The 25,422-nt window shown below is 33.9% G+C and overlaps 1 protein-coding gene across 10 annotated transcripts in view; it reads left to right on the top strand.

The window, feature by feature from the left end:
* The window catches only part of VPS13B (vacuolar protein sorting 13 homolog B), a 769,553-nt gene that overhangs the window by 76,246 nt on the left and 667,885 nt on the right, over positions 1-25,422 (top strand). For all 10 annotated transcript variants that reach the window (XM_057531718.1, XM_057531717.1, XM_057531723.1 and 7 more), the window contains exons 9-15: positions 4,216-4,311; positions 4,786-4,908; positions 5,391-5,528; positions 6,467-6,554; positions 13,117-13,308; positions 17,289-17,458; positions 20,253-20,447. In XM_057531718.1, the coding sequence (XP_057387701.1) occupies positions 4,216-4,311; positions 4,786-4,908; positions 5,391-5,528; positions 6,467-6,554; positions 13,117-13,308; positions 17,289-17,458; positions 20,253-20,447 (1,002 nt within the window). The remainder of the gene's footprint in view (positions 1-4,215; positions 4,312-4,785; positions 4,909-5,390; positions 5,529-6,466; positions 6,555-13,116; positions 13,309-17,288; positions 17,459-20,252; positions 20,448-25,422) is intronic.

The following is a 25,422-nucleotide window of genomic DNA, read 5'->3' as shown; positions in this document are numbered from 1 at the left end:
TAAATGAACCTATTTGCAAAATGAACCTATTTACAAAACAGAAAGAGTCACAGATGTACAAAACAAACTTATGGTTACCAAGGAGGAAAGAGCAGGGGAGGGATAAATTGGGAGATTGGGATTGATATATACACACTACTATATATAAAATAGATAACTAATAACCCACCGTATAGCACAAGGAACTCTATTCAGTACTCTGTAATGACCTATATGGGAATAGAATCTAAAAAAGAGTGGAGATATATATATGTATAACTGACTCACTTTGCTGTACAGCAGAAACTAACACAACATTGTAAATCAACTATACTCCAATTTAAAAAATAAATAAATAAAAGAGGGTGATAAGGGAAGGCCTTAATGGGAGGTGGATATTTCAGTAAAGACTTGCAAAAGAGGAAGCTCTGCAGATACGTGGGAATGAACATTCTAGGAATAGCAAATGTAGAGACCCCCAAAGTTCATGTAACAGCAAGGAGGCTGGTGGGGCTAGAGAAAAGTGAGCTAATGTGGAAGTAGTACAAAATCAGGTTAGAGAGGTTATGGGGTTGGGAGAGGTCCATAAATTGTGAAACCATGTAGGTCATCTTAGGGACTTTATCATTAATCTTGGATGAGATAGGAAGGTTTTGGACAATTTTAAGCATAGTAGTTATAGGAGGATCCGAATTATGTTTTAAGTTGCATCAACTCTGCTCTGTTGAGAATAGATTATAAAGGGACAAAAGCAGAAGTAAGATCAGAGAGGATTGCAATTTTCAAGCAAGAGATGATGATGGCTTGGACTAGGGTGTTAGCAAGTGGAGGTGGTAAAAAGCAATTGGATTTTGGATGTATTTTGAAGGTCAAGAGTACAGGACTTCCTGATAGATTTTATTGATTGACATAAATGAAATAAAGAAGATCCATGGAAGGCTCCTGAGCAACTGGAAGGGTTGAGTTCTGATTTTCTGAGATGAGCAGTACTATGAGAGGATTAGGTTTGAGATAAATTTCAGGAGTTTGGTTTTGGACAAGTCAGTGAGGGAAACTGAAAATAAGTGACTAGTGATGTAGGTGGCAAACCAATAGAGTGCCTGTCTGGAAGCTAAGTGCCATAAATGTTTTATAGTGGAGGGAGTAGGTCATTTGTGAGAATGGAGTCATTGGATTTGTCAGTGTGGAAATTACTGGTGATTTTGACTGGAACAGAGATTTGAGACTGGTGGAATTGTAGTTGGAGTTGGTTAAAAACAAATGGGAAGACTGGTGGGAATGTAAAATGGTGTAGTCTGTGGAAAACTGGCAGTTCCTCAAAAAGTTAAACATAGAATTATCATATGACCAAACAATCACACTCCTAGGTATATACTAAAAAGAATTGAAGACTGAACTCGAGGAAATAGATGTACCTGAGTCTTCATAAAAGCACTATTTACAATGGCCAAAAAGTTGAAACAACTTAGATGTCCATCAGACAGATGAAGGAATAATAACCTTTTCAGAAGATAGTGGCTATTCTTTTTTGATAATACTCCAAACTCAGTAAGTGGTAACTTTAAAAAAGACGAGTTGTGTCTCCAGCTCTTGGAAATTGTCTGGTACATATTCAACAAATAAATGTTTGTTGAAGAAATCCATCATCTATCCATCTACCCATCTCCTTATCTGCTTACCATTTTAAAAAATTTTTGGACCCTCTTTTAGATTATTTTTTCTTTGATTTTATTTGTCTTTGTGGGTTTATTTTTTTATGGAGGCGTTTTTCTGAAAAAGATAAACTCATGTGTCCAACCTGTGAAGTAGTATTACAGGTACTATTCCAGGCAACTGTTACATACTGGAAATGTAGCAAAGAAAAATCAAGTTTCTGCTCTGGTGTTTTTACTTTAGCTTAGATTGTTTAACTGCTTGAAATAAACTTTTTCAATCAGTAGTAAAGCTATATAATTTATAACTGTAGCAGATGGTAGATTAAAACTATTTAAAAATAGTCTTTAAAGATTTTTCTAATTAAAATTATTCCATATTTTCTAATCTGACAAAAGCTAAAAAATATAGACAATAAGTTTCAACAAAAGTTTAGTCATGGCTTGATTAGCTTGAAAGATTTTTTCTTTTGGTAATAGTTTGGGGCAGAAATAATAAAAAAATGTAAACATTACCTCTACTATTTTGACACCATTGTTTATTATTTCTGAATTTTTGAAACAAATTATTATTTTATTTTATTAAAAATTTTGCAACTGAAATTCACTGATTTAGCTTTGTTTAAATTAAAGGGATATGGGTCAATCTGCAAAATAAAAATGATAAAACAATAAACCCTTTAAATGTATAATAAAGAGCCAACTGTTGCCAACTATTGTTAGATATTTTGCCAGTTTTAGATGATCCAAGTGAAATTATTTTTAATTTAAGTTTGTGAGGGAAGTAAGGGATTGCTAGTAAAGTACTATCTTTTCTGGTGACTTGTACATGTTTACTTTTAAATTTGAAATTATTCTGGTACATTTCTGTTAACTTCACTGATGAGAAGAATTGTAATTAAACTGAGTCCGTCAAAACAGGCATTTATATACAAAACTTTTATAGACTTTTGGGGTAGTATTTGTCATTAGTCAATATATCTTTAAAAAAATTTGAAACATTTATGTCTCTCTAAGGTTTCTCTAAGGGAAATATGTTGATATTTTGGAGGAAAACATTAGAATTATTGTTCAGCTTGGGTTTAAAGAATGTATGGAATTAATTTGTGGTTCGTATTTTGGTCAGAAAATAAGGTCATGTTTCTACATTAGCATTCTGAACAGTTGATATCAATCCAACAAAAATCATGCCAAATTAAATGTAGCATTTAAAAAATAATGTTGAAAATTGTTCTTGTAATGTTTGAGTCCTTTTAATCAATTAATTGCTTTTTTTCTACAATAATTGTAGACAGCTGAAGGGCAATCAAGTTTAAAATATTCAATTTTACTTAAGCATTTTAGATTATAGAACTGTACTTTGAAATAACATTGTGTATACCAGTTCTAGAAGCATCCAAGAAATAAAGGCTTATATTATATAAAAACTCGTTGGTATAAAAAATGAGAATAATTAGTTGATTCCCAGTATAAAGAGGTTATCATGCTTAGAATTACAGCTTTTCAGTTCAATAAGTTCTATATGACCTAAGTTAAATATTGGTTTTTTTTTAAATGCGATCTTTGACTTTGCATTTAAGTTTGAAGAATATATCCATTTCACACGAATAAGGCTCACTGAATCATTAGCAAACATGAGCAGAATACTTTTTTTTTTTAAAGTAACATCTTTATTTTGGAATAGTTTTAAATTTACAGGAAAGTTGCACAGATGGTACAGAGAGTTCACATCCTTACCCAGTTTTCCCTCTTATTAACATCTTACGCTATCACAGTTCTTTTGCCAAAACTAGGAAGCCAACATTGGTGCATTATTGTTAAATTCCAGACTTTAATTTCATAAAATTTTTCTGTAACATGATCCAAACTAGGATACCACATTGCATTTAGAAAAGGAGCTTTTAAAAATAAATCAAATTATCTAATTTTTGGATACGTAGAAATAATATGCTGTAAGTTTCAGGGGAGCAAGAGTATATATATATATTTTTTGTCAGCATCTATATCAGTACTGTTATCTAGCAGGCACTCAGTGAGTATTTGCACGATTGAATGAGTCTGTGACACATGCTGTGAGATGATGTACTTTGAAAGTAAAGCCCTTGAATCTGCCTCCCTCATAGAACTAAAAAAGTTTTGTTGAATCTCTGTGTTTCTTCACAGCTTTCTTTTTGATTACAAATAGGTAGAAATCTTATAAATTATTGAACTAAACCTGATTGAATATATTAGTGAATGTAAAATGAACTGATGTTAAAATATATGTAAATTTTTGGCAGAATATATGAGTCATTTTATGACTAGGGGACGGTTATAGCTACATAGCTTTCACCATTTTAAGCAATATTATTAACAAAAAGGAGTATTTATATTCTCTATATGAACTTATTAGACTAGCATATTCAACCTTTATACCATGGATAATCTGTTACAGCTGTTTTTGTTGCACCTGTTTTCCTGCTTCATAATTTAATTTCCCGAATCTTAAAATTGGCCTTGTTTCCACCAATTCATCATAGTAATGACAGTTTATTGCCATTTAATACTAATTTGACTTACTTAATATTCTTATATTGTTTCATAGCTCACTGAAATGCAAGCTGAGAGTAGTTATTACAGCCCTCAAAAAGTAAAATCTAAAGAAGTATTGTGTTGGGAACAAGAAGGAACTACAGTTGAGGTAATCCATCAACATTGAATATACTTTTAAAAATCTTTGTAATGGTCCTTAAGGTTAATATTTAATAAATACAGGTTTTCAAAATCATAAATAATATATTTTAAAATGTATTTATAGCTTTATATTTCTATTTTAGTGATCAGTAGTATTAATTGAAATAATTATTCTTTAACAAAGATTTTACCATAATATGCAATATTAATTTATTCTTTCATTTTGTCATTTGACTTGTGTGTGCTCATATGTATGTGTGGATTAATGTTCTTGAAGTGCCAGTCATTGAGGATACAAAGGTTTGAGGATACAGAGACAAGTAAGATGTTTCTTATTTGAATAGGATGTGTGATCTGAGGAGAATAAATTTGGAAAGGTCATAATCCTAAAGATGTTTCAACTAATTTAGAAATTCTACAAGGAAAGCTTGTAACATTTTTATTGAAATTCAGGTTCATAACACCTCCTTTCCTCTTATAGGCCCTTATGATGGGAGAGCCTTTCTTTGATTGCCAGATTGGTTTTGTAGGTTGCAGAGCCATGTGCCTTAAAGGAATTATGGGTGTTAAAGATTTTGAAGAGAGTATGAATAGAAGTGAAACCGTAAGTCAAAATCTCCCCTTTCCTCCATTTTTTTTTTTTTTTTTTTTTTGGATAGAATGCAGGGATAATGAGGTGCTTATTGAAGTGTTTAACCATACTAAAAATTCTGTTAGACTACATATATCTTTGGCTTGAGAGGGGAACTTTACTGTTTTCCCCTGTAAGAAATTATAGAGCTCAGGGGAATTTAGAAAGTTGGTAGTACTTAACACCGACAGTAGTTCCAAATACTTTCCAATTCATAAATGTTTCTTCTTTCTTGTTTATGGCAGCTACTTGGAGTTCCTGTTTGGTTTGTTAAAATGTTCTTTGCCAAAATAGGCAGTGAAAATGGAGGCAGCATGCCTTGTCTTTTTACAGGACCTCAAGTTGTAGTGTGATTTCTATTGACTACTGAATTGGTGTTATAAAACCAAGGTTTTATTTTCTTTAACTGTCTAATGATTTTTTCTCCTGTTCAAAAATTTTGCATTTATTTTCAGGAAGCCTGTTTTTTCATTTGTGGTGAAAATTTGAATATGAAAGGTTTGACATACCTCACAAATTCATTGTTTGATTACCGAAGCCCAGAAAATAATGGTACTCATGCAGAATTTATCTTGGATGCAGCTAATCATAAGGTCAGAGAATATATATTTGAGCCAAATTCTAGGTTGTGCTGGGGTGGACACTTCGTGTGAATACTTGTGATTGATGTTTCTTCTCCAGTAATATATTCTGAATGCTAGTTGTTTATTGAAACATCTAGCATATTTTTGTCCGCCTTCTATATCTAGAGAGGTTTGAGGAGTGCACAAAGATCTCTACTTTTATATGGCATGCAGCCACAGTTAGTTTATCCATTCCCTACTGTTAAAATAGTCATGGAGGAAACATGTAGAATTATTTCTTTTAATTTCAGTTACTTTTGAAGTGTGGGATTAATGAAAAGAAGTGAAGAATTTCACATTTTACTATATGTAGTGTTTGAATTTTTCATGTAAGATTATATTAATGTACTTTTTATGGAATAAATTTAAAAACTCAAAGAAGTTCCTGAAGATTAGTATAATAGAATCAATGATTTACATTGATTCTACAGACTTACTTTTATAGTTGAAAGTAAAGAATTTAATTTTTATCTGCATAATTAACATACATTTAAAAATATTTTAGTATATTTTTAGTGTTTGAACTGTTTCACATAAGTGTACTGAAATATTAAGGATTAACTCTATTTGAGAGTATATATTAGACCGTTTTGTGATGGTGATAAAGGTCAAGACCGTACTGCCCTACTCCACTGTAGGTATTCATTAACCAGACATTATTGACAAAGTGGTCAAATTGTCTAGTAGAATTATAGATGTCCTTTTGTATGGTCCATAGTAGAGGTAACACTACGTTTTTTAGAAGCCAATTCTTTGTATAACCTCTGTTCTTCTTTCTGTTTTGCTAATCCTTTGAGTTGGTACACATTCTCCATAAGGATATGTGTCTGATTCTTGATCTATCAGGTTTTAAACTCAAAAGTCTGTTCTATACAATGTATGTTCTGTTTGCTTTGCTTTGTTGGCAGGAGACATACACTGAGATAGCTGGAATGCAAAGGTTCGGGGCTTTTTACATGGATTACCTGTATACAATGGAGAACACCAGTGGCAAAGGTACTGGTTTCTTTCCTTTATGTTTGCTTTTCCTTGAACAACAGAAACAAAGACTTCTTCAGAATCAATTGGTCCTTGACTGATTGTACTCTGTTACATCAGAGTTACCTTCTGTTACTTTGCGGAATGGTTTAATTTTAATGTCATGTTAGAATTTTCTTAGATTCTTAACATTTTTAGTCCTTTGTGCAGCTGATTGAAAAGATTTTTGTATAATCAACTAGAATTAGTTCTAATATGTACCAAATATTAAAAATTTTGATACATCAAATTTCATATTAAGTTGTCAAAGAGCATAAACATTTCCTTTTCTGTATTAAATACATTTTGAAGGTTATATACATCTTTTTATTAAAAAAGGAGTTTGTTGTTTCAAACAGAAAAGTAGAAATATATTCTTCTAGAAACTATGGACACAGTCTTTTATTATTTTATTATGTGTTTCATTTTAGTAATCAAACGATTTCAGAAATTTAACTATACTATGTTGTGCTTATTATTCCAGCCTTTTTCATATTGAAAACTTAGTCAATATAGGGTCACCATTTTTTGTTAATTTTTCATATTTTGATAAATTATTTCTTTGTTTCAGGGGATGAGTTAGATATTGTGAATGCAAAGAAAACCAAAGCATTTCTCAAGAAACCAATAGGTAGTGTTTATGCACTTAAATAAGTGATTCTAATATAGCATGTTAAGGACAGTAATGTAAACAGACAGCTAAAAGAGGTCCAGGTGAGAAGGGGACTACCTTTGTCTGTGGGGTTGAAGGCTTCACAGAGGAGTTGATTTTGAAGGATCGTTAAGTTTTGTTAGATGAAAACAGAAGGAAAGAACTGTAATTTTCTGCTTCCTCCTTTCATAATGGATTTCTAAATGTTGGTGTTCTCATTGGTCAAACCTGGATTCACTTCTTCCCCTAAACTCTTCCTGAAGTAATCTTATTCGTTTTCATGGATTTGAGTACCTTCTATATGTTGTTGATGTCCATATTTGTATTTTTAGTCCAAACTTAGTCTTTCAGATCTAGAATTAAATATATCCAGTGCACACTTGACATTTTTACTTCTGTGTCTCACAAATATCTCAAAATTGAATATGTTGAAATTGAATTATTAAAACCCTCATAACCACCTACTACTTCTCCCCTATTTTCAGTGTTCTCTTACTTTAAGAATTTTCTACTGTCTTCTAGTTGCACAAGCTGGAAATCTGGGAATCGTGACACACTTCTCCCCTAGCATCCAACCCATCAGCACATTTTGTCAAATTTTATCTCTAGAATCTATCTCGAATCTGTCTTTTCTTAAGCTTCACCGTTAATGCTCTCATCCAATCTGTATCATCTCTAGATTCTAATAGCTTTTTTTACTGGCTATCTCCTTCCACTCTTGCCCTCCTATAATCTATACTGCAATCAGACTGGTTTAATTCTGTGCTTAAAATCTTCACTGCCTTCGCATTGCTTTATTTAAAAATAAAATTCAAATAGTTGATCAGATTTTGCTGTTCAGTTATTTGGTGGATAATGATAACCACCAAGGAACATAGAGACACAAAAGGAAGATTTTTGGAGGAAAAGATGTGTTTTGAGTTACCCGTGGACATTGGTAGAGATGCTCAGGAGTCAATTGTATGTATTAGGTTTCCTCCACTACAGCATTCGTATGAAACCTTTGGTAATCCGAAATGGTGTAAAGTGAAGAAGCAGTTACCTTAGGACAGATCTTGTTAACGGATGTGCAAGATAAAGTGAGAAAAGCGCGTATGCTCAAAGACACAGTTCAAAGCTGTGGTGGCTTGATACTGAGATTCTGAGTATAGTTCCTGGGGAAGGAGTTTGCTGGTGCCACTCTAGACGCTGGGGGTTTGTGCTGCCTCTGTAATGCTTCGCTGCAAAACAAGTGGTGAATGCTATTTTCACCTTTTTTTGTAAAAGTGAAAATTCTCTTCAGATTTATTTTGGTTAGGGAAACTGATCTTTTGTAAAAGTGAAATGGCCTAAAGCTAACTTTCGAAAAGCAAGGGATACCTGTATATGAAAGTACAATTCAGAAGTCTCTGTTCTAAGAACTTTGCAAATTTTTATTGTGTTGTAGTTGCCAAATGTAAGCTGGTAGGTTTCCTCTTGTTTAGTATGATGTCTTACACATGTGCTGTGAATTTGGTATTTTGTGAGGTAGAGTATGAAGTAGTCTGCCTATCAAGTAAAGGAAACCTCTCACTGAAAATTTTATTTGTATATATTTGTTTCTAAAGTTTTTAAAGGATTGAAACATGATTTATATTTGCTAGGGTGCTTATATATTTTCTGCCTGAGAAGCTGGTAGTTTGCTACTTTTTGCATTTTTCACATATTCCATTCCTGTGAATAGTGTGCATTGTATAGATATCTTAGTCTTTAACTTTTTTAAAACAAAATGTTAGATCATAACATACAAACAGAAAAGTTCTATACATTTACGTACAGAATAGCAAAGAAATAGAAACACCTGTGTATTCCCACACAAGCCAAGAAACAGGACAGTGTCAACATTGCTGGCCTCCTGTGTGTTCCTTTTCCATCACAGTCTTCTCCCTCCCTCACTGGAAGAAACTGCTCTTCTTAGGTTTGTGGTAATCATTTTCTTGCTTTTGGTTTACTGCTTACACAGATACTTTCTCAGCTGTGCAAGCAGATAATTTTTTTGAGTAAATAATAAGATTCCACTGTTAATTTAACTTGTGAATGTCACATGTACATTAAAAATGTGTTCATTCATTCACCCAATAATCTGTTCACTTGTTCTTTGCCTGCTTTTTGGTAGCTGCTTTCATATGTGTGTGTCTCACTGTGAATCTATATTCACTGATAATATAGTGATGGTGATAATGGCTAATATTTATTGAATGGTTTTAAATGGAAGGCGCTCTTCTGAGTGTTTTACACGTAGTAGCTAATTTAATCTTCATAATAACCCTATAAGTAGATAACAATATCCCCATTTTCCTTATGAGGAAACAGCCAGTCCTATACAGGTTTTGTAACTTGGCCAAGATCACACACCTATTATGTGGGATTTGAACCCAGCTAGTTTAAACTCTACAGCTTGCATTCGTAACTACCGTGTTCAGATTTTCTTCTTTCTTGGATTACTTGAAACAAGAAATTTGTGGAATTTTCAGTATTTATAAACCTAAGAAAAGTATTTTGAATTCTCAAAAGAGGTTAATTTTGAATTCTTCAAAGAAATATTTTATCTAAAATTCTTGGTTTGTTGTGATGACATTTATTTGTTTCTGTAGTCCAAATTATCAAAAAGTGCCCTAAATTTTATCTTAGGTATCTAAATGCATATTAAACTAATAATTTTACAAAGTTTGTAGTGGATTCTGAAATTTTGAAAGCGGATTTGATTGGTGTGCTTTAAGTAAGTTCATGATAGTATTTACTTAATGTAAAAAACTAGTAAATGCAGTAAGAAAAAGAACTTGTATTATTTATTTTTGTTGTGGTAAATGATGTAGTAGTACTTTACCCACATTATAAAATGACATATAAAGAAGAATTCGGTTAATAAGTTTCTTGTGCTGCTGCTTGATATTAATAAGCATTCTGATAATTATTTCATTTTTGTTATGCTACTTGAAAGCACTCACTGTTTTAGAAACTAAATTATTTCTTATTAATATAACTTTAAATATTATTGTAAGTTTTAGTCTTTTTTTATTTAAGAAGTTATTGCAAATGTTTTTATGGACTTAAAGTAGATAGCTGAACATTTAATCTACAACAGGAATATTTTAGAGACATAGAGATAAAATTGAAACTAGTTATTGGATTGAGGAAAAGGATGAGAGAGAGGCATCATGGTTCGTTGCCCTTTTGAATCTGGATGTCTTGGGAGAGTGTTGGTGTTAATTTAGGGGAATGTTGGAGTAGAAGCATTTGTGTTTCCTAAATTATTCTATTTAAGGATTAATTTTCTAGTTCCTGGGTTAGAGCTACTTTTTTTCTTTAAAAGATGGGTTTTATACAGAGACTCAGACTCATAAGGTATAAGTTAAATACAAGCAAACTTTAATGAGAACCAGTGGGGAAAGAAAGCAGGTGAACTTCTAGTAAAAGAAGACACGTAGGGATATATAGTTCTCACGAATGAAAGTAGAGTTCCTTGTGCACTGACAGCACAGATGGTTGGTGGAGTTGTTTTGGTAGCTTGCAGATTCCTCTTCACATAGGGAGAAGAATTATCTTTTAAAGGATTTTCTTATTTATTTATTTATTTATTTATTTATTTATTTATTTTTGGCTGTGTTGGGTCTTCGGTTCGTGCGAGGGCTTTCTCCAGTTGCGGCAAGCGGGGGCCACTCTTCATCGCGGTGCGGGGACCGCTCTTCATCGCGGTGCGCGGGCCTTTCTCTATCGCGGCCCCTCCCGTCACGGGGCACAGGCTCCAGACGCGCAGGCTCAGCAATTGTGGCTCACGGGCCCAGCTGCTCCGTGGCATGTGGGATCTTCCCAGACCAGGGCTCGAACCCGTGTCCCCTGCATTAGCAGGCAGATTCTCAACCACTGCGCCACCAGGGAAGCCCGAATTATCTTTTATTAATAGGTATAAAGGTATGGGCAGATGTAGGCAGTACAGGTTCTTTTGCCTCTGGCTGTCCTGGAGAGACTGGCAAGTCCTTCATTTTAGTTAGGCTAACTTGATATTGTCTTGACTCTTAACAAGAATAGCCAAACATTCAGGCGGCTGGAGTGACCAAACATATTGAGGGTGGGCACAAGTAAATACCTTGCTGAAAAGAAATAGCTAAAAGCCAGTCACAGTTCTACATTTTAGATAAGCTACTGGCATTATAAGCAAGTTGCATTATCTGAAAAAAAGAATAGAAGCCTCTAGACTTCTATTGTTTTAGAGACAATCTGATGTCTAAAAGAAGGGTCTTCTTGTAAATTGACATTTTTTAAAGAAGCCTAATAGCCTCTACAGGACTCGAAGCAGGATATTTTCCTTGTTTTTGAATATTTTGATTTGCAACCAGAGTCCTTCTGGTTATCTTCAAGCTACCTCATCCTAACAGGTAACTCTAGAAATGTCTGGTTTAGCTATGGAAAGTAGTATTTTTTTATGTTAATGGTATGTTATTTATACCTAATTTATAATGTGACTCTTATTTATGTGTATCATAAAATATGTTTAAGATTAACTTTGTATGTTTTATTTGTGACATTTAAGTCTGCGTGTAGTCATCTTGTTAAGAATATATGAGGACTTCCCTGGTGGCTCAGTGGTTAAGAATCTGCCTGCCAATGCAGGGGACACAGGTTCGAGCCCTGGTCCGGGAAGATCCCACATGCCACAGAGCAACTAAGCGCGTGCGCCACAACTGAGCCTGTGCTCTAGAGCCTGCGAGCGGCAACTGCTGAGCCCATGTGCTACAACTACTGAAGCCTGCGCGCCTAGAATCTGTGTTCCACAACAAGAGAAGCAACTGCAATGAGAAGCCCGCGCACTGCAACGAGGAGTAGCCCCCGGTCACCGCAACTAGAGAAAGCCTGTGCGCAGCAGAGAAGACCCAACGCAGCCAAAAATAAATAAATAAATTTAAAAAAATGTTTTTTTTAAAAAAAGAATATATGAATAATAAATTTAATTATTTTTTTGTCTCTGGTACTGGGACTAGAGATTGAACTGAACTCCTTTGTTTGAAATGAAGGAAATGTATTTTTGAAAAAGTTACTAAAAGGTGTAGATATAGGATTTTTGTGTTTAACTGGGCCTTCCTAGATTCTAAAGGTAGTAAATGCTGGAAAGTTTTACTTCCCTATTTTTGTTTGAATAAACATAAGACTTAAGAAGTAAAATTTACTGTATGTTATCACTTAAAATAGTGAATTTATATATTAAAACCAGATCTCTAAGGTGTGGACAGGTTAGATAAGGAGAAATACCTGTAGGTAGAGCTAAGATTTTCTTTAGAAGACAGCCTTGGTTCCTCTTCGACATATGGGCAGATAAGGGATTGGGGAAATTGGATTCCACCCTGTGAAGCATGGCCTTAATGATTTTACTCTGGAAAAAGTTCAAAGTGGGTAATACCTATTGTTTACTTCCATGGTCATTAGAAAACTCACGAGGCACCTTTGAACATGTAGTTTTAAGCAATCAATTTTTCCATGTAACTTCTAAGATAAAATAGTAGTAAAACGCAACTTCTTCGAGAGTCTCCTTTCCCAGTCAACCTAATAGTATTGTGTATAGAATTATTGGGTATAGGCCAATTAGATTTTAGAGAATAATTTTTTAAGAATGACCATTTCAATTTTATAGCACATCTTATAACATTAAATAGATAACAGGAATAATTGTTTTTTAAATCATCTGTTTTTTGTTGATAATATCCTCTCATCTACATAAAGAAAAATATAGATCAGCAGGGTTCTGTGTATCCAGTTGATGTAGAATTGGTTTTAAGGCATTAAGCTCTAAGCTAAAAAGATAAGAGAAATATTAAAATATATATTTGGTGTATCTGATTGATGCTTACCTATTAATATAATTTTGGCTTCTTGTAGGTTCTGCAAATCAACAAGACTTTTCTTCAGGGAAAAGTGAAGATTTGGGAACACTTCAGGAAAAGTCTACCAAAAGCCTTGTTATAGGTCCTCTTGATTTTCGCTTGGATAGCAGTGCAGTACATAGAATTTTAAAAATGATTGTTTGTGCCTTGGAACACGAATATGAACCATATAGTAGACTAAAACCAGGTTTGTTTTTGGCTTAATTTTGAATCTCTTGCCAGTTGATTTGAATGACTGTATAATCCAATTTGTTGTATTTTGCTAACTTAACGTTTTTAGTATGTTTTGCCTATCTGATTTTCATATATTTACTTGTTAATTTAAAGAGTAAACTTACATGTGGAAGTTATGGGAGAGGTTGGTATTCGAAAATTATTTGCATAAGTATGTGCTTTTTTTGCCAGCGTTTGTCAGTATTGTATTGTCACCTTTTTGATACTCTTTCCCTTGTATACTCCTGAAATATGACCATTTTTCCACTTTAGTGGATTCTAAGGAGGAGACATGAAGAAGATGGGTTTTAAGCATATGAATTTAACATTCAAGAAAACTTAGGTCCTACTGGTAAAAAAAATTTTCTATGTGACTGATATTTTCTGCACGGTGTAAAGATATGGTTATCACAGTTTCATAAAACACAAATTTCCTTTTCATGCAATGAAGCACTCTAGAGCAGGACATAAGAGTATAATGAGGGAGTATAGAATAATAAAGACCTCAGCCTGTGGCATCAGGCTGAGTTCTGACCCCCACTTCTTACTGACCTTAGGAAGTAATCAACATCACTGATTTTTCCATTTCTCTATCTCTGTGAGTTTAATTATTGCGATAGAGTTGGTTAAATTGTCTCCCCAGTATCCATTCTCCTCTTATAGTAATAGAAATTTCTGTGGTAGAAATTTTCATGATGGAAATAAAGACTTCACTTCCCAAATGCAGTCATATGACTAGGTTCTGGTTACTGGGTGGGAGCAAAACTTCATGTGAATTTTTGGGACAGGACTTTAAAAGGAAAAGAGTGTGCCTTCCTTTTTTTCTTTTTCCCTTCCTTCTTGCTGGAAAGCAATTATAATGGCAGGGCTGGACCTGCTAGCTTCAACTCTGAGATGAAAACTGCATGCTGAGGATGACAGAACAATAAGAGAGAGAGAGAGCCCAAGTCTTCAGTAGTGTGGTGGCACCATGGATCCTCTAGACTCAGATTGTTGAATGAAAGAGAAATAAGCATTGTTTTTGTTGACACTTCTGTTATTTTCTTTTGTCACAGCAAATTTACTGTTGTCTTAAATGATACGCTTATAGGACCTACTTCCAAAGACTAATGCATGTAAAATCACGTAACATAGTGCCGTAAGTGCTTGATATGTTCATGCATTCATTTCTTACACCTTGCTTGAATGCCTGCTCCATCGCCAGGTACTCTGATAAGTGCTAGGATAATACGTACAGAATGGCTAGAACAGAAAACTGTGACAACACCAAATGCTGGGGAGGACATGAAGAAACTGGATCACTGATTCATTGCTGGTGGAAATATAAAATGGTACAGCCACTTCTAAAAACATTTTGGCAGTTTTTAAAAAAACTTAACATGCAGCTGCCATATAGCCCAGCAACTGCATTCCTGGGCATTTATCCCAGAGAAATGAGAACTAATGTTCACACAAAAAACAGTATATAATTAATTTTTCTCATGTTAAAACCCAAGCTGGTAGGTACTCCAGGGGACTAGGGTGACTCTGTTTCATGATGTGGTCTTAGACCCAGAATTCCTTTTATCTTGTTTTTCCACCATCCTCTGAGGTATACTTCATCTACATGGTCAATGTTGGCTTACCATTACAGTGTCTAATTTTAAGCAACAGGAAGGGGGAACAAGAGAAAATGGTAGGCATGTAGTTTCACTTAATGACATGGCTCTGTCATCTTATTGACCCAAACTTAGTAACATGTCCCTGCACCCAGCAGCCATGGAGGCTGGAAAATGTATTCTCTAGATGGAGTCCATATACCTCACTTAAAATTCAGAGAGTTTTATTGCTAAAAGGAAGAAGAAAAGACTGCAATTAGCAATCTCTTCCACAGTGGAATTACGCCACACACACACACACACACACACACGTTTATAGAAAATGAATTTTTATTTGAAGCAGTTTATCATTTCAGAAATATTTATGATCTCTATAAAGAAACTGCTGCTAACTGACTTTGTACAGGCAGTTCTCTGAGTAGTTAGCAGTTCCCCTCCACTTTTTTTTTTTTACTTCGTTATTGAAGTGTAAGATACATACTGGAAAGCACACAAAACTAAGGGTATGGCTTTGTGAATTTTGTAAACTTAACCACATCTATGTGACTAACTGTTCAGGAAATGGAACCTTACCAGCACTCCAGTATTCTCCTTCTTGCCCTCTTTTGGTTATTACTCTGAACCCCAAGGGTAACCACTCTCCTTACTTCTAACATCCTAGATTTAGTTTGGCATATTTTAGAATTCATGTAAATGTAATCACACAGTATATACTCTTTTGCCTGTGGCTTTAGCTTACATTATGTTTGTGGGATTCATTCTCATTTCTTTTTAGTATCCCATTTTGTGAATATACCATAACTTATTTATCCATTTTACTGTTGATGAGTATTTGGTTAGTTTCTAGTTTTTGGTTATTATGGTAGTGATGCTACCAACATTCTAGTACATACCTTTTGATTAACATATATACTCATTTCTGTTGGGAATTTAAGGGTGGAATCACTTAGGTAAAACGATCATATATGTTCACCTTTAGTAAATATCTCCAAACTGTTTTCAATTTGGTTGAATCACTTTACATGCCTACCAGCAGTGTAGGAGAGTTTTAGTTGCCCTTGATCAGGGGGTTGGCAAATTATGACTTATTGCCTCTTTTTGTACAGCTTATGAGTTGATAATGGGTTTTGCATTTTAAATAGTTGGAAAAATACAAAAAAGATTGATATTTTGTGACACATGAAAACTATGTGAAAATTAATTTTCAGTTTTCATAGGTAAAGTTTTATTGGAACATATAGTCTTGCTCATTCAGTTATGTTTTGTCTGTGACTGCTTTTGTACTACAGTTGCAGAATTGAGTAATTGGGACAAACTGTATGACCCACAAAGCCTAAAGTATTTTTTTAAAAATTAATTAATTAATTTTTGGCTGCATTGGGTCTTCGTTGCTGTGCTTGGGCTTTCTCTAGTTGTGGCGAGCGGGGGCACTCTTCGTTGTGGTGAGCGGGGGCTACTGTTCGTTGTGGTGCATGGGCTTCTCACTGCGGTGGCTTTTCTTGCAGAGCATGGGCTCTAGGTGCGCGGGCTTCAGTAGTTGTGGCTTGCGGGCTCTAGAGTGCAGGCTCAGTAGTTGTGGCCCATGGGCTTAGTTGCTCCACGGCATGTGGGATCTTCCCGGATCAGGGCTCGAACCTGTGTCCCCTGCATTGGCAGGTGGATTCTTAACCACTGCGCCACCAGGGAAGTCTCCCCTAAAGTATTTTCTATATGGCTCTTTATAGAAAAAGTTTGCTGATACATATTTGCCAACTTCTAGTATTCTTAGTCTTTTTCATTTTAGCTTTTCCAGTGGATGTGTAGTGCTACCACATCGTGACATTATTGGCAGTTATCTGATACCTAACGATGTTAACTTGCTCTTGAAATAACTTTTGACCATTTGGATATATTACCTTTTGCTTGTTCAAGGCTTTTTTGCCCATTTTTCCATTGAATTATTTGTTTATTTTTGATTTTTAGGTAGTTTTTAATTTTTAATATGCTGTGGGTACAAGTCCTTTGTGCATATACCTATGTCTATCTATGGCAAATATTTTCTCCTAGTCTGTGGCTTGAATTTACATTATCTCAGTGGTGTTTTTATGAAAGGAAGCTGTTATTCTTTTAATGACAGAGATTAAAAATTTCTTTAAAATATTTAAGAAATATTTTAAAATATAAAACAAAATTTTATATAGCAAAGACATACATTTCTAGAGTAATTTATTCTTGTTAAAGGCAACACTTTTACAGCTGCTTCATTGTTGAAAAAAAGAATTTGACCTTAAAATTTGGAGAACTAATTAATTTTTTAGTTAATTAAGAAAATTATTTAAAAATAAATTTTCATTGAATTTTTATTATTTCATTTTAGATATTAAGGGTGAAAGTGAAACAGTGTTGAATCCTGAAGAAGTGGCATCTTTGGAGGAATATATTCCTACTCGACATACAAGTGTTACTCTCCTCAAATGTACCTTCACAATTTTCATGGCTGAATTCAACTTGCTGGATCATTTGCTGCCTGTCATTATGGGAGAAAAGGTATATTTTGTCATTCACTACTTGTTTTCTCATACATGTATATTTATTGGTCCTGTGATATTGTAAGAGGAAGTTGATTAAGTAATAGAATATCTGTCTGTATATAATAGTTATCCATGGTGAAGTTAAAGCAGTGTAGCTATGATTATTAATTCTTAGAAAATAATTTATCTATATTATATAAATAAATAAATAGATTAAAAAAATAACCTCAAGCTAAGGCTCTATAAAGAAATGTTGAAGAGCATTTGCCTCGATGTCAGACCATGTACAAGCTCTGACACCTTAGGACACTGCTTTATATCTCTAAGCCTTGTTTTCCTTTTCTGAAAAACAAAAGAAAATTATATTTTTCATGTAGGCTGACAGAGTCAGCCAGTAAAGAAGCAACAAGCCCAGATAGATTCAGATAGTTTATTACTTACATAGACAGCAAAAGCAAATCAGTAATGGTGTTGGCTTGCCTTGTCCCTTTCAGGACAACCCTGAATCTAGAGCACCAAATGACCTGCAGCACACATGGTAGGATACCTTGTTGACAAGGACTCAGTTCCACACTGCAGCTAAGCAGTTATATAGCCTACAGCTGTACTCTGAGAGAGCAGATGGAAAGCCCCGTGAATGAGGGATGCTGATGAGAAAATTTCCCCATAGCAGCATTTCCCAAGATGAGAAGTCGACTGAGAAATGGTCTTTTACCAGTTCTGCACAAGACCACCTATTTTCCCCTGTTCTGATAATATCATAGGGTGCTCCACCAAGGCTTAGGTCTTGTGTGTTTTAGCCTTGCCTTGTGAGCTACATGGATTTTAAGATTGTCTGGGTGCTGGCATAGAGCATTTCCCCCAAAGTACCTAGCTCCTAGAATGATTTTGAATATTCAGTGAAATAATGCATGTAAACCATTTTGCACATATTAGGAACCCAGTGATTATTACTGTGTTTCTTAATGAGGACTTATTAGATGCTTAATATTTTAGGTCCATATACAATGTATTGCTTTCTAAGTCTGCCATATACATATAAGGTATTATCTGTTATCTTTAATTTATTATTTTGGGGGTTATATTTCTTTTAATGGTGACATGATGATGATTATAGAAGTAAAAATAGTCCTAACTTTAAATAAAAAGAACTTATGGAAGTATGGCAGAGAATTAAGATACATCAGCTTCATTTTGTATATTTGCTCTCTATCAACCACTCATAATTGTTCATTGTATTGCTGGATAAAGAGATCATCTGGGGAAAATTTTAGTGGAGAAGAATTAAAATATGACAGTATAGGTATGAACTTTAAAGTAACTATGGTTAATAAGTTCAAGAAAGAGACAAAAAGGTGGAGGATTTCAAAAGACCTCAATCCATTAAAAAAAGAATGAAATGAAATTCTGTAGCTGAAAACTATAAAACAAACTAGAAATAAAAGGATGGAAAAAGATGCACCATTTAAGAGCTAATCAAAGGAAAGATAGAGTGGCTATTTTAATATCAGAAAATGTAGAGCTTAAGACAAGAGGTATTGATAGAAGTAAAGAGAGTCATTCCATAATGATAAGTGTTGACTCAAAGAGTGAACAGTAGATAATTCTCAGAGATATGTTGAATGAAAGAAGGCAGACATGAGTATGTACTGTGTGATTCTGTTTAAATGAAGTCAAAGAACAGACAAAAGTGAGAATAGTGGCCACCCCTGGCAGGGATTTGATGTTACCTGAGAAGGGATATAGGAGACCCTTCTAGGGTGCTTGAAATGTGTGGTGGTTACATACATAAAAATTTGTTGAACTCTATGTTTAAGATTTTGTGCTTTACTGTATATTATATCTCAGTAATCCAAAATAAAGTCCCTTAGTAAAGTAATTGCTCAATACGTGATGGTTTAAAAATTATTAATGAGTCAAAAAGGAAGAACTGTATCTTCAACTTATTTTTAGGCACAGTGTTTCTCAATAATGGTACTATTGGCTTTTTGGACTAGAGAAGTATTATGTAGTTTTACCATCTTTACCCAATGCCTGCTAAATGCCAGTACTGTTCCCCTATTATTATGATAATGAAAGACAGACAAAACAATTAAACTGTTCTTCCCACACCTCTGGATGGAGGGTCATACTGTTCCTCATTGAGAGCTACAGGTATGGGAATAAGTTCGAGGGCTGGAAGGGGTGGCTTGCTAATTGGGTTCATACCCTGGACATGTTGAAATTTATCTGCATTTACTTGGAAGCTTAGAAAGATTCTGTAACGCTGAAAATACCAAGCCTACCTCGAGATTCTTAGGACTTTATGAGCCTTTAGCATGTTTAATATTAGTAGATATGATGTGGATCAGAAATTTTTCTGTCCTGCAAACTTTGCTTATTGTGAGTATCTTTCAGACTGTCTTGAGTAGTGCACTTAGTCGTTTAGTCATCTAAATGTGAATAAAGGGAAAGAAGATAAAGGCTCTGGAATATCTAGGATTTTTTTTGTGTGAATTATTGAGCTTAAGAAAATACCTTCAGTGTACTGAGGCACGTTGTGACAATAGTTGACTGAAAAAATAAAAAGCTTTAGCTAAAAGGGCACCGATAATTTCACAGTAAATAGGCATTCTTTGAAATCTGGGATATACCTAAAAATATGTAGAAGGTGTTTCTATTTGATTACAGTAAGAGAGTCCCATAGCAAGGCATCATTTCTAGGATGATTTGATATCACTGCATAATGTGTCACTCTGAAGCTTGTATAGAGGGCATTGCACATCAGTCACTTTCTCCTGAAATATAAAGTGAACACTATTATTTTCTAGAACTCAAGTAATTTCATGAATACCACAAACTTCCAGTCTCTTCGGCCTTTGCCATCCATTCAGATACTGGTGGATAAAATTAATCTGGAACATTCTGTGCCGATGTATGCTGAACATTTGGTGCATGTGGTCAGCAGCCTTACTCAGCCTTCTGATAATCTGCTTCATTATTGCTACGCACATTGCTACCTTAAGGTATGAAAAGTGAATTTTCTTGTGTATTACTATTTGATTGCCTTCGGGAGAATTAAATAAATCTTTTTTTTCTTGGAGTTGTAATTTTACAGAATTAGTACCCCGTAAGATGAGATTTAAATAAGATATGATAGGTATATTCATTATTCAGCATAATTAATATAAAAATAAAAGTGTACCTATTTTAAAGATTTCTTCAATTATTTGGTGTTAATAGCTTGATATTTGTAAGATAATGGTAATTATAATTTTTGAAGATTGTATATATCATTGATTATAAGCAATGTTTAAGAGCACTAAGGATGTTTTAAAAGATTCATGATTTCTTTGAGGGGAATATTTGTGAGAGACAATGTTTTATAAAGCGAGTTTAACACATTTTTTTTTTAGTCATTTTCCTCTTATTAAATTCATGTTAATTTCTTAATGCCAAGGAAAACTTTATTACTTTAAATCAAGTTATGTAAAGTTAATTATTGGAGACTTTGCTCAGCTCTTCCATCTCTTTTTTTAATAAATATGTGATACATCCCACTATAGGTACTTACAAATAGATAAACTCAGATGTTGAGTAATAAGTGTTTTTGCTAAGCAAATGCACATGTATAATCTAAGTAGAGATAGCATGTACCTAATTAAATTCTGTTTTATGGACTAAAGGAAGCTATGTCAAGTTGAAATCAAGAATAAGTACTAAAAGTGAGAGAGTAGCATGGACATGTATACACTACCAAACGTAAAATAGATAGCTAGTGGGAAGCAGCCGCATAGCACAGGGAGATCAGCTCTGTGCTTTGAGGGGTGGGTAGGGAGGGTGGGAGGGAGGGAGATACAAGAGGGAAGAGATATGGGGACATATGTATATGTATAACTGATTCACTTTGTTATGAAGCAGAAACTGACACACCATTGTAAAGCAATTATACTCTAATAAAGATGTAAAAAAAAAAAAAGTACTAAAAATGCACTAAATTTTATGTAAAGTAGTGAAAATTAGAGAACTCCAAAAATAGACTCCTGGCTTTATTGTTTCATGCTTTATAGTTTGATGTTTTGAAGTTCTTAAATATTTGTGTCCTTGTAGAGTAAAAGGAAAGCAATTTAAAGATATTAGTTTTAGATCACCTCCAGGCATATTTAAATTTAAGATGTTAAAATTTGATTGTTTTCAAACCATGTAGAGTGGAAAAACTCATCTTTTTCTAGATGTCCATGCAAAGCCCATTTTTAAGATGATGGAGAAGGAAATTCTACTTCCTTGATGGAGGAGTTGACAGTATTATGTTACAAAGGGGTGTGGACACAGGAAAGTACGATTCTTTGGGGATCATTATTATAATGATCTGTAACAAGTGTTTTATGTCATGCGGAGAGTAGCAGAAGGTGTTTTTGAAAGTTAGATACATACTTGTGCTTTTTTATTCACTCCCACAATTAATGCACTGAGGTGTATGACTTTTTTTTTAAGATTGGCACAACTTGAATATCAGGTTATATTGTTAAGAGTATTTGCCTTGTTTTATCAAAGCAAGTCTAATTTTAGGCAGTTCTTTCCAAGGTATTCTACTTACGTGGGATTCATTCATTTGGTAAGTACTGAGTTCTTTCCATACTGCAGACACTCAGCATTGAAGATGAAACAGGCATGCCCTATCCTCAAGGAAAATGGTCACCAAAGCTATTGGTCACCAATATGGTTGTCATTCATACTGACATAAAAGTTATTGGAATAGTTGTTTACCACTACTATTTGTTAATATGTTAAATGCTCACTTGAATTTCCAGGGAAATGTAAAAGTTACAGTGTAGTCCAGATAAAGTTTTGGTTAGTTTGACTACAGCTATAATGGATAAGTTAAATGTCCCAGGAAGTCAGGTGTTGGGCATAGTATAATATATGTAGAAAAACTTTTCATTGGTATTAAGAATATTGAATACTCTAAAAAATAAAGTCTTTAGTCTTGACCATTTGATTACATTAAAAAAAATTTCATTGCATTTCTGATGCTTCTTCAGTGGCCTAGTACATTTTAAAAAAACTTTCAGGGATTGGTAGAGAGTTTTAGTTTTGTGACTGTTTGGAACTGACTAAAAATACCGATTTGTTTTAAAGTTTATAGCAGTTCAGGTTACTTGGGATGATTACTGTAACCTTTGAGGAAGTTTTCAAAGTTTAATTTTCATTATTACAGTGTTGAAATATTACAGTGGAAGATTTAAATGTCTGCTTCATGTGTCTTTGGCATTTTAGACTCAAGTAATTTTCAATTAAATACTCAAATAAATGCTTAAGTTTTAAGTTTGTGTACGTAAATGTGACTGTATTGACTATTTGACAAAATAGTATATAGTTCCCACTTCATGTAATGAAGTTTATTAATTGAGAGAGTTGGCATGGAAGAAAACATGCAGGTGAAACTTTCATATGTCTTACCAAGTCCTCTGTATTTAAATGCTAAACCCATTTTTGAATAAGTGTGGCATCAAGTAGCTAAGACATTGAAAGTCACCTAAAGTTTGAAACATACATAAAAAAGAAGTTAGTGAAAGCATTATGTAAACTATAGAAAAATGTATAAATTTAAGGCGTTTTACTCATAAGGATCAGCTATGGCAGATGCTTCAGAGAGATCAGGAAGGTTATAGTAGAATCAAAACCCTTTGAATTTTTTGGATTTGGGAGTTTTTGACCTCCAGTAAATAGTTTTCCCTGGGGATTTCAAGGAATTGTGCTTTCACACATGGCTGGTGGATATATAATTGGTATCATTTTGGAGAGTGCTTTCGCAGAATCTAATAAATTTGAAAACTCATCTACCTTATACCGATCCATTCCAATTTTTAATATATATACTATAGCAAGGGCCAGCAGACTTTTCTCTGAAGATTCAGATAGTAAGTATTTTAGGCTTTGTGGGCCAAGAGGCAAAATTTAGGATATTGTGTAGGTACTTAAATAATAGAACAAATTTCCATGAATCTTGAGTTGACAAAATTCAAAATGTAAGATAGGACTCTTTTTTTGTAATATAGTTTTACTAACGAGAAGAAGGAATTCTTTTTCTTGGGGTAACATTTCACCTAATTGGGGTTTCAACTTAGTGTTCCCTGTCATCAGATCAGTTATAAATGTACATGTGTAAAAACTATTCTTAGCTTGTAGGTAGTACAAAAACAGACAGTGGTTAGAATTTGACCTGTATACTGTAGTTTGTTGACCCTTGTCCCAGAGAAATTTTTGCATGTACAGATATGTACAGCTATAGGTTTATAAATACCCACATGGATAGCTCTCTGAGGCATAATTTTTGGTGGGAATGTCAGGAAGCGTAATGGTATATATAGTATGATACCATTTATGTAAATTAAGAATACAAAATAGTGCTAAAGATTGTTCACAGATATAAAAGTGTTTATAAAGGTATAACAAAAGGGCGGGATACGTTCTGAACTCCTGAAAGTAGATTTGGGTGATCTGGGCATCTGGGCTTGGTGGGGGGCCAGTGAGACTAGCGTGAGGGTCATAGATCAGGTAAACTTTAGTTATGTTGTAAGGTTTTTAATTTTTAAATAATTTTATTGAAATAATTTACATACCATAAATCCACCGTTTTTAAAGAATAGAAATTAGTGATTTTTAGTATTTTCACAGAGTTAAAGCAACCATCACCACTATCTAATTCCAGAACATTTTTATCACCCCAAAAAGAAACCATTAGTATTTACTCTCCATTGACTCCTCCTACCCCCTGTAAACACTAATCTCTTTCTGTCTCTGTATTTGCCTATTCTGGATATTTCATATAAATGGAATCATACAACATATGGTTTTTTGTGGCTGGCTTCTTTTGCTTAGCATAATGTTTTTCAAGGTTCATCTATTCTGTAACATGTATCAGTACTTTATTACCTTTTTATGACTGAATAATACATTGTATAGATATATACTATATTTTGTTTATCCATTTATCTGGTTGGTGGACATTTGTGTTGATTCCAATCCTTGGTTATTACAAATAATATAGCTATGAACATTCTGTATAGGTTTTTGTATAAACACAGGTTTCATTTCCCTTGGGTATATACCTAGGTGTGGAGCTGCCTGTTCTATGGTAACTCTGTCTTTAACATTTTTAGGAACTGCCAAACTTTTTTTTCCAAAGGGATTCTTGCATTGTTTTACTGTCCCACTAGTAGTGAATTAGGGTTCTTATTTCTCCATATCCTCACTGACACTTGTTACTACTGTCTTTTTGATTTTAATCATCTTAGTGGTTGTGAAGAGGTATCTCCTTATGGTTTTGATATATGTTTCCCTAGTGACTAATGATGCTGAGCATTTTTTTTCATCTGCTTCTTGGCCATTTGTATATCTTCTTTGGAGAATATCTATTCAAATCTTTTGCCCATTTTAAAATGAAGTTATTTTGTCTTTTTATTGTTGAGTTGTAAGTGTTCCTTATGTATTCTGAAGGATTTTATTTCATTAAAAGTACAGGTGACAACATGACATTCATTTAAAAAATTCTGGGTGATGAAAAAAATTACTTATTATTTATTGTTTCCTCACTTAAATTGTTGGTGGAAAAAAATTAGGAGAAAATACTTAATTTCTGTCCATAAGAAAAGAATATAAGTATCAGTTTCAGTCCAGAGTTTCTTTTTGTTTCAATGGATACATGAATAGAAACTAGGTTTAGAGGGTTTAAGGAATGAGTAGGCAATGAAAAAAAAAAAGGGGCATTTTCCAGCCTACTTTTTCAAGATTTTTGCTGATGACAGATGAGAAATGGTATTTTACTGATGGTTGGAGGGGAGAGGTAGTGATGAGAAAGATTGTTTTTTCTTTAAGAGTAAGTGGTGAATCAGCCATATTTTTTTGGAGAGGGGAAGCAGGGAATAGAGGGAGGAAGCAAGGCAGAGTGAAATTGTGAGCTAATAGATGAGCTATATCAAATGAAACATCATATTGCTG

The sequence above is a fragment of the Balaenoptera acutorostrata genome, chromosome 17 (assembly GCF_949987535.1).
Source record: "Balaenoptera acutorostrata chromosome 17, mBalAcu1.1, whole genome shotgun sequence".
Taxonomy (NCBI): domain Eukaryota; kingdom Metazoa; phylum Chordata; class Mammalia; order Artiodactyla; family Balaenopteridae; genus Balaenoptera; species Balaenoptera acutorostrata.
The sequence above is the reverse complement of the archived record's forward strand: the minus strand, read 5'-3'. Positions and strand labels throughout refer to the sequence as shown.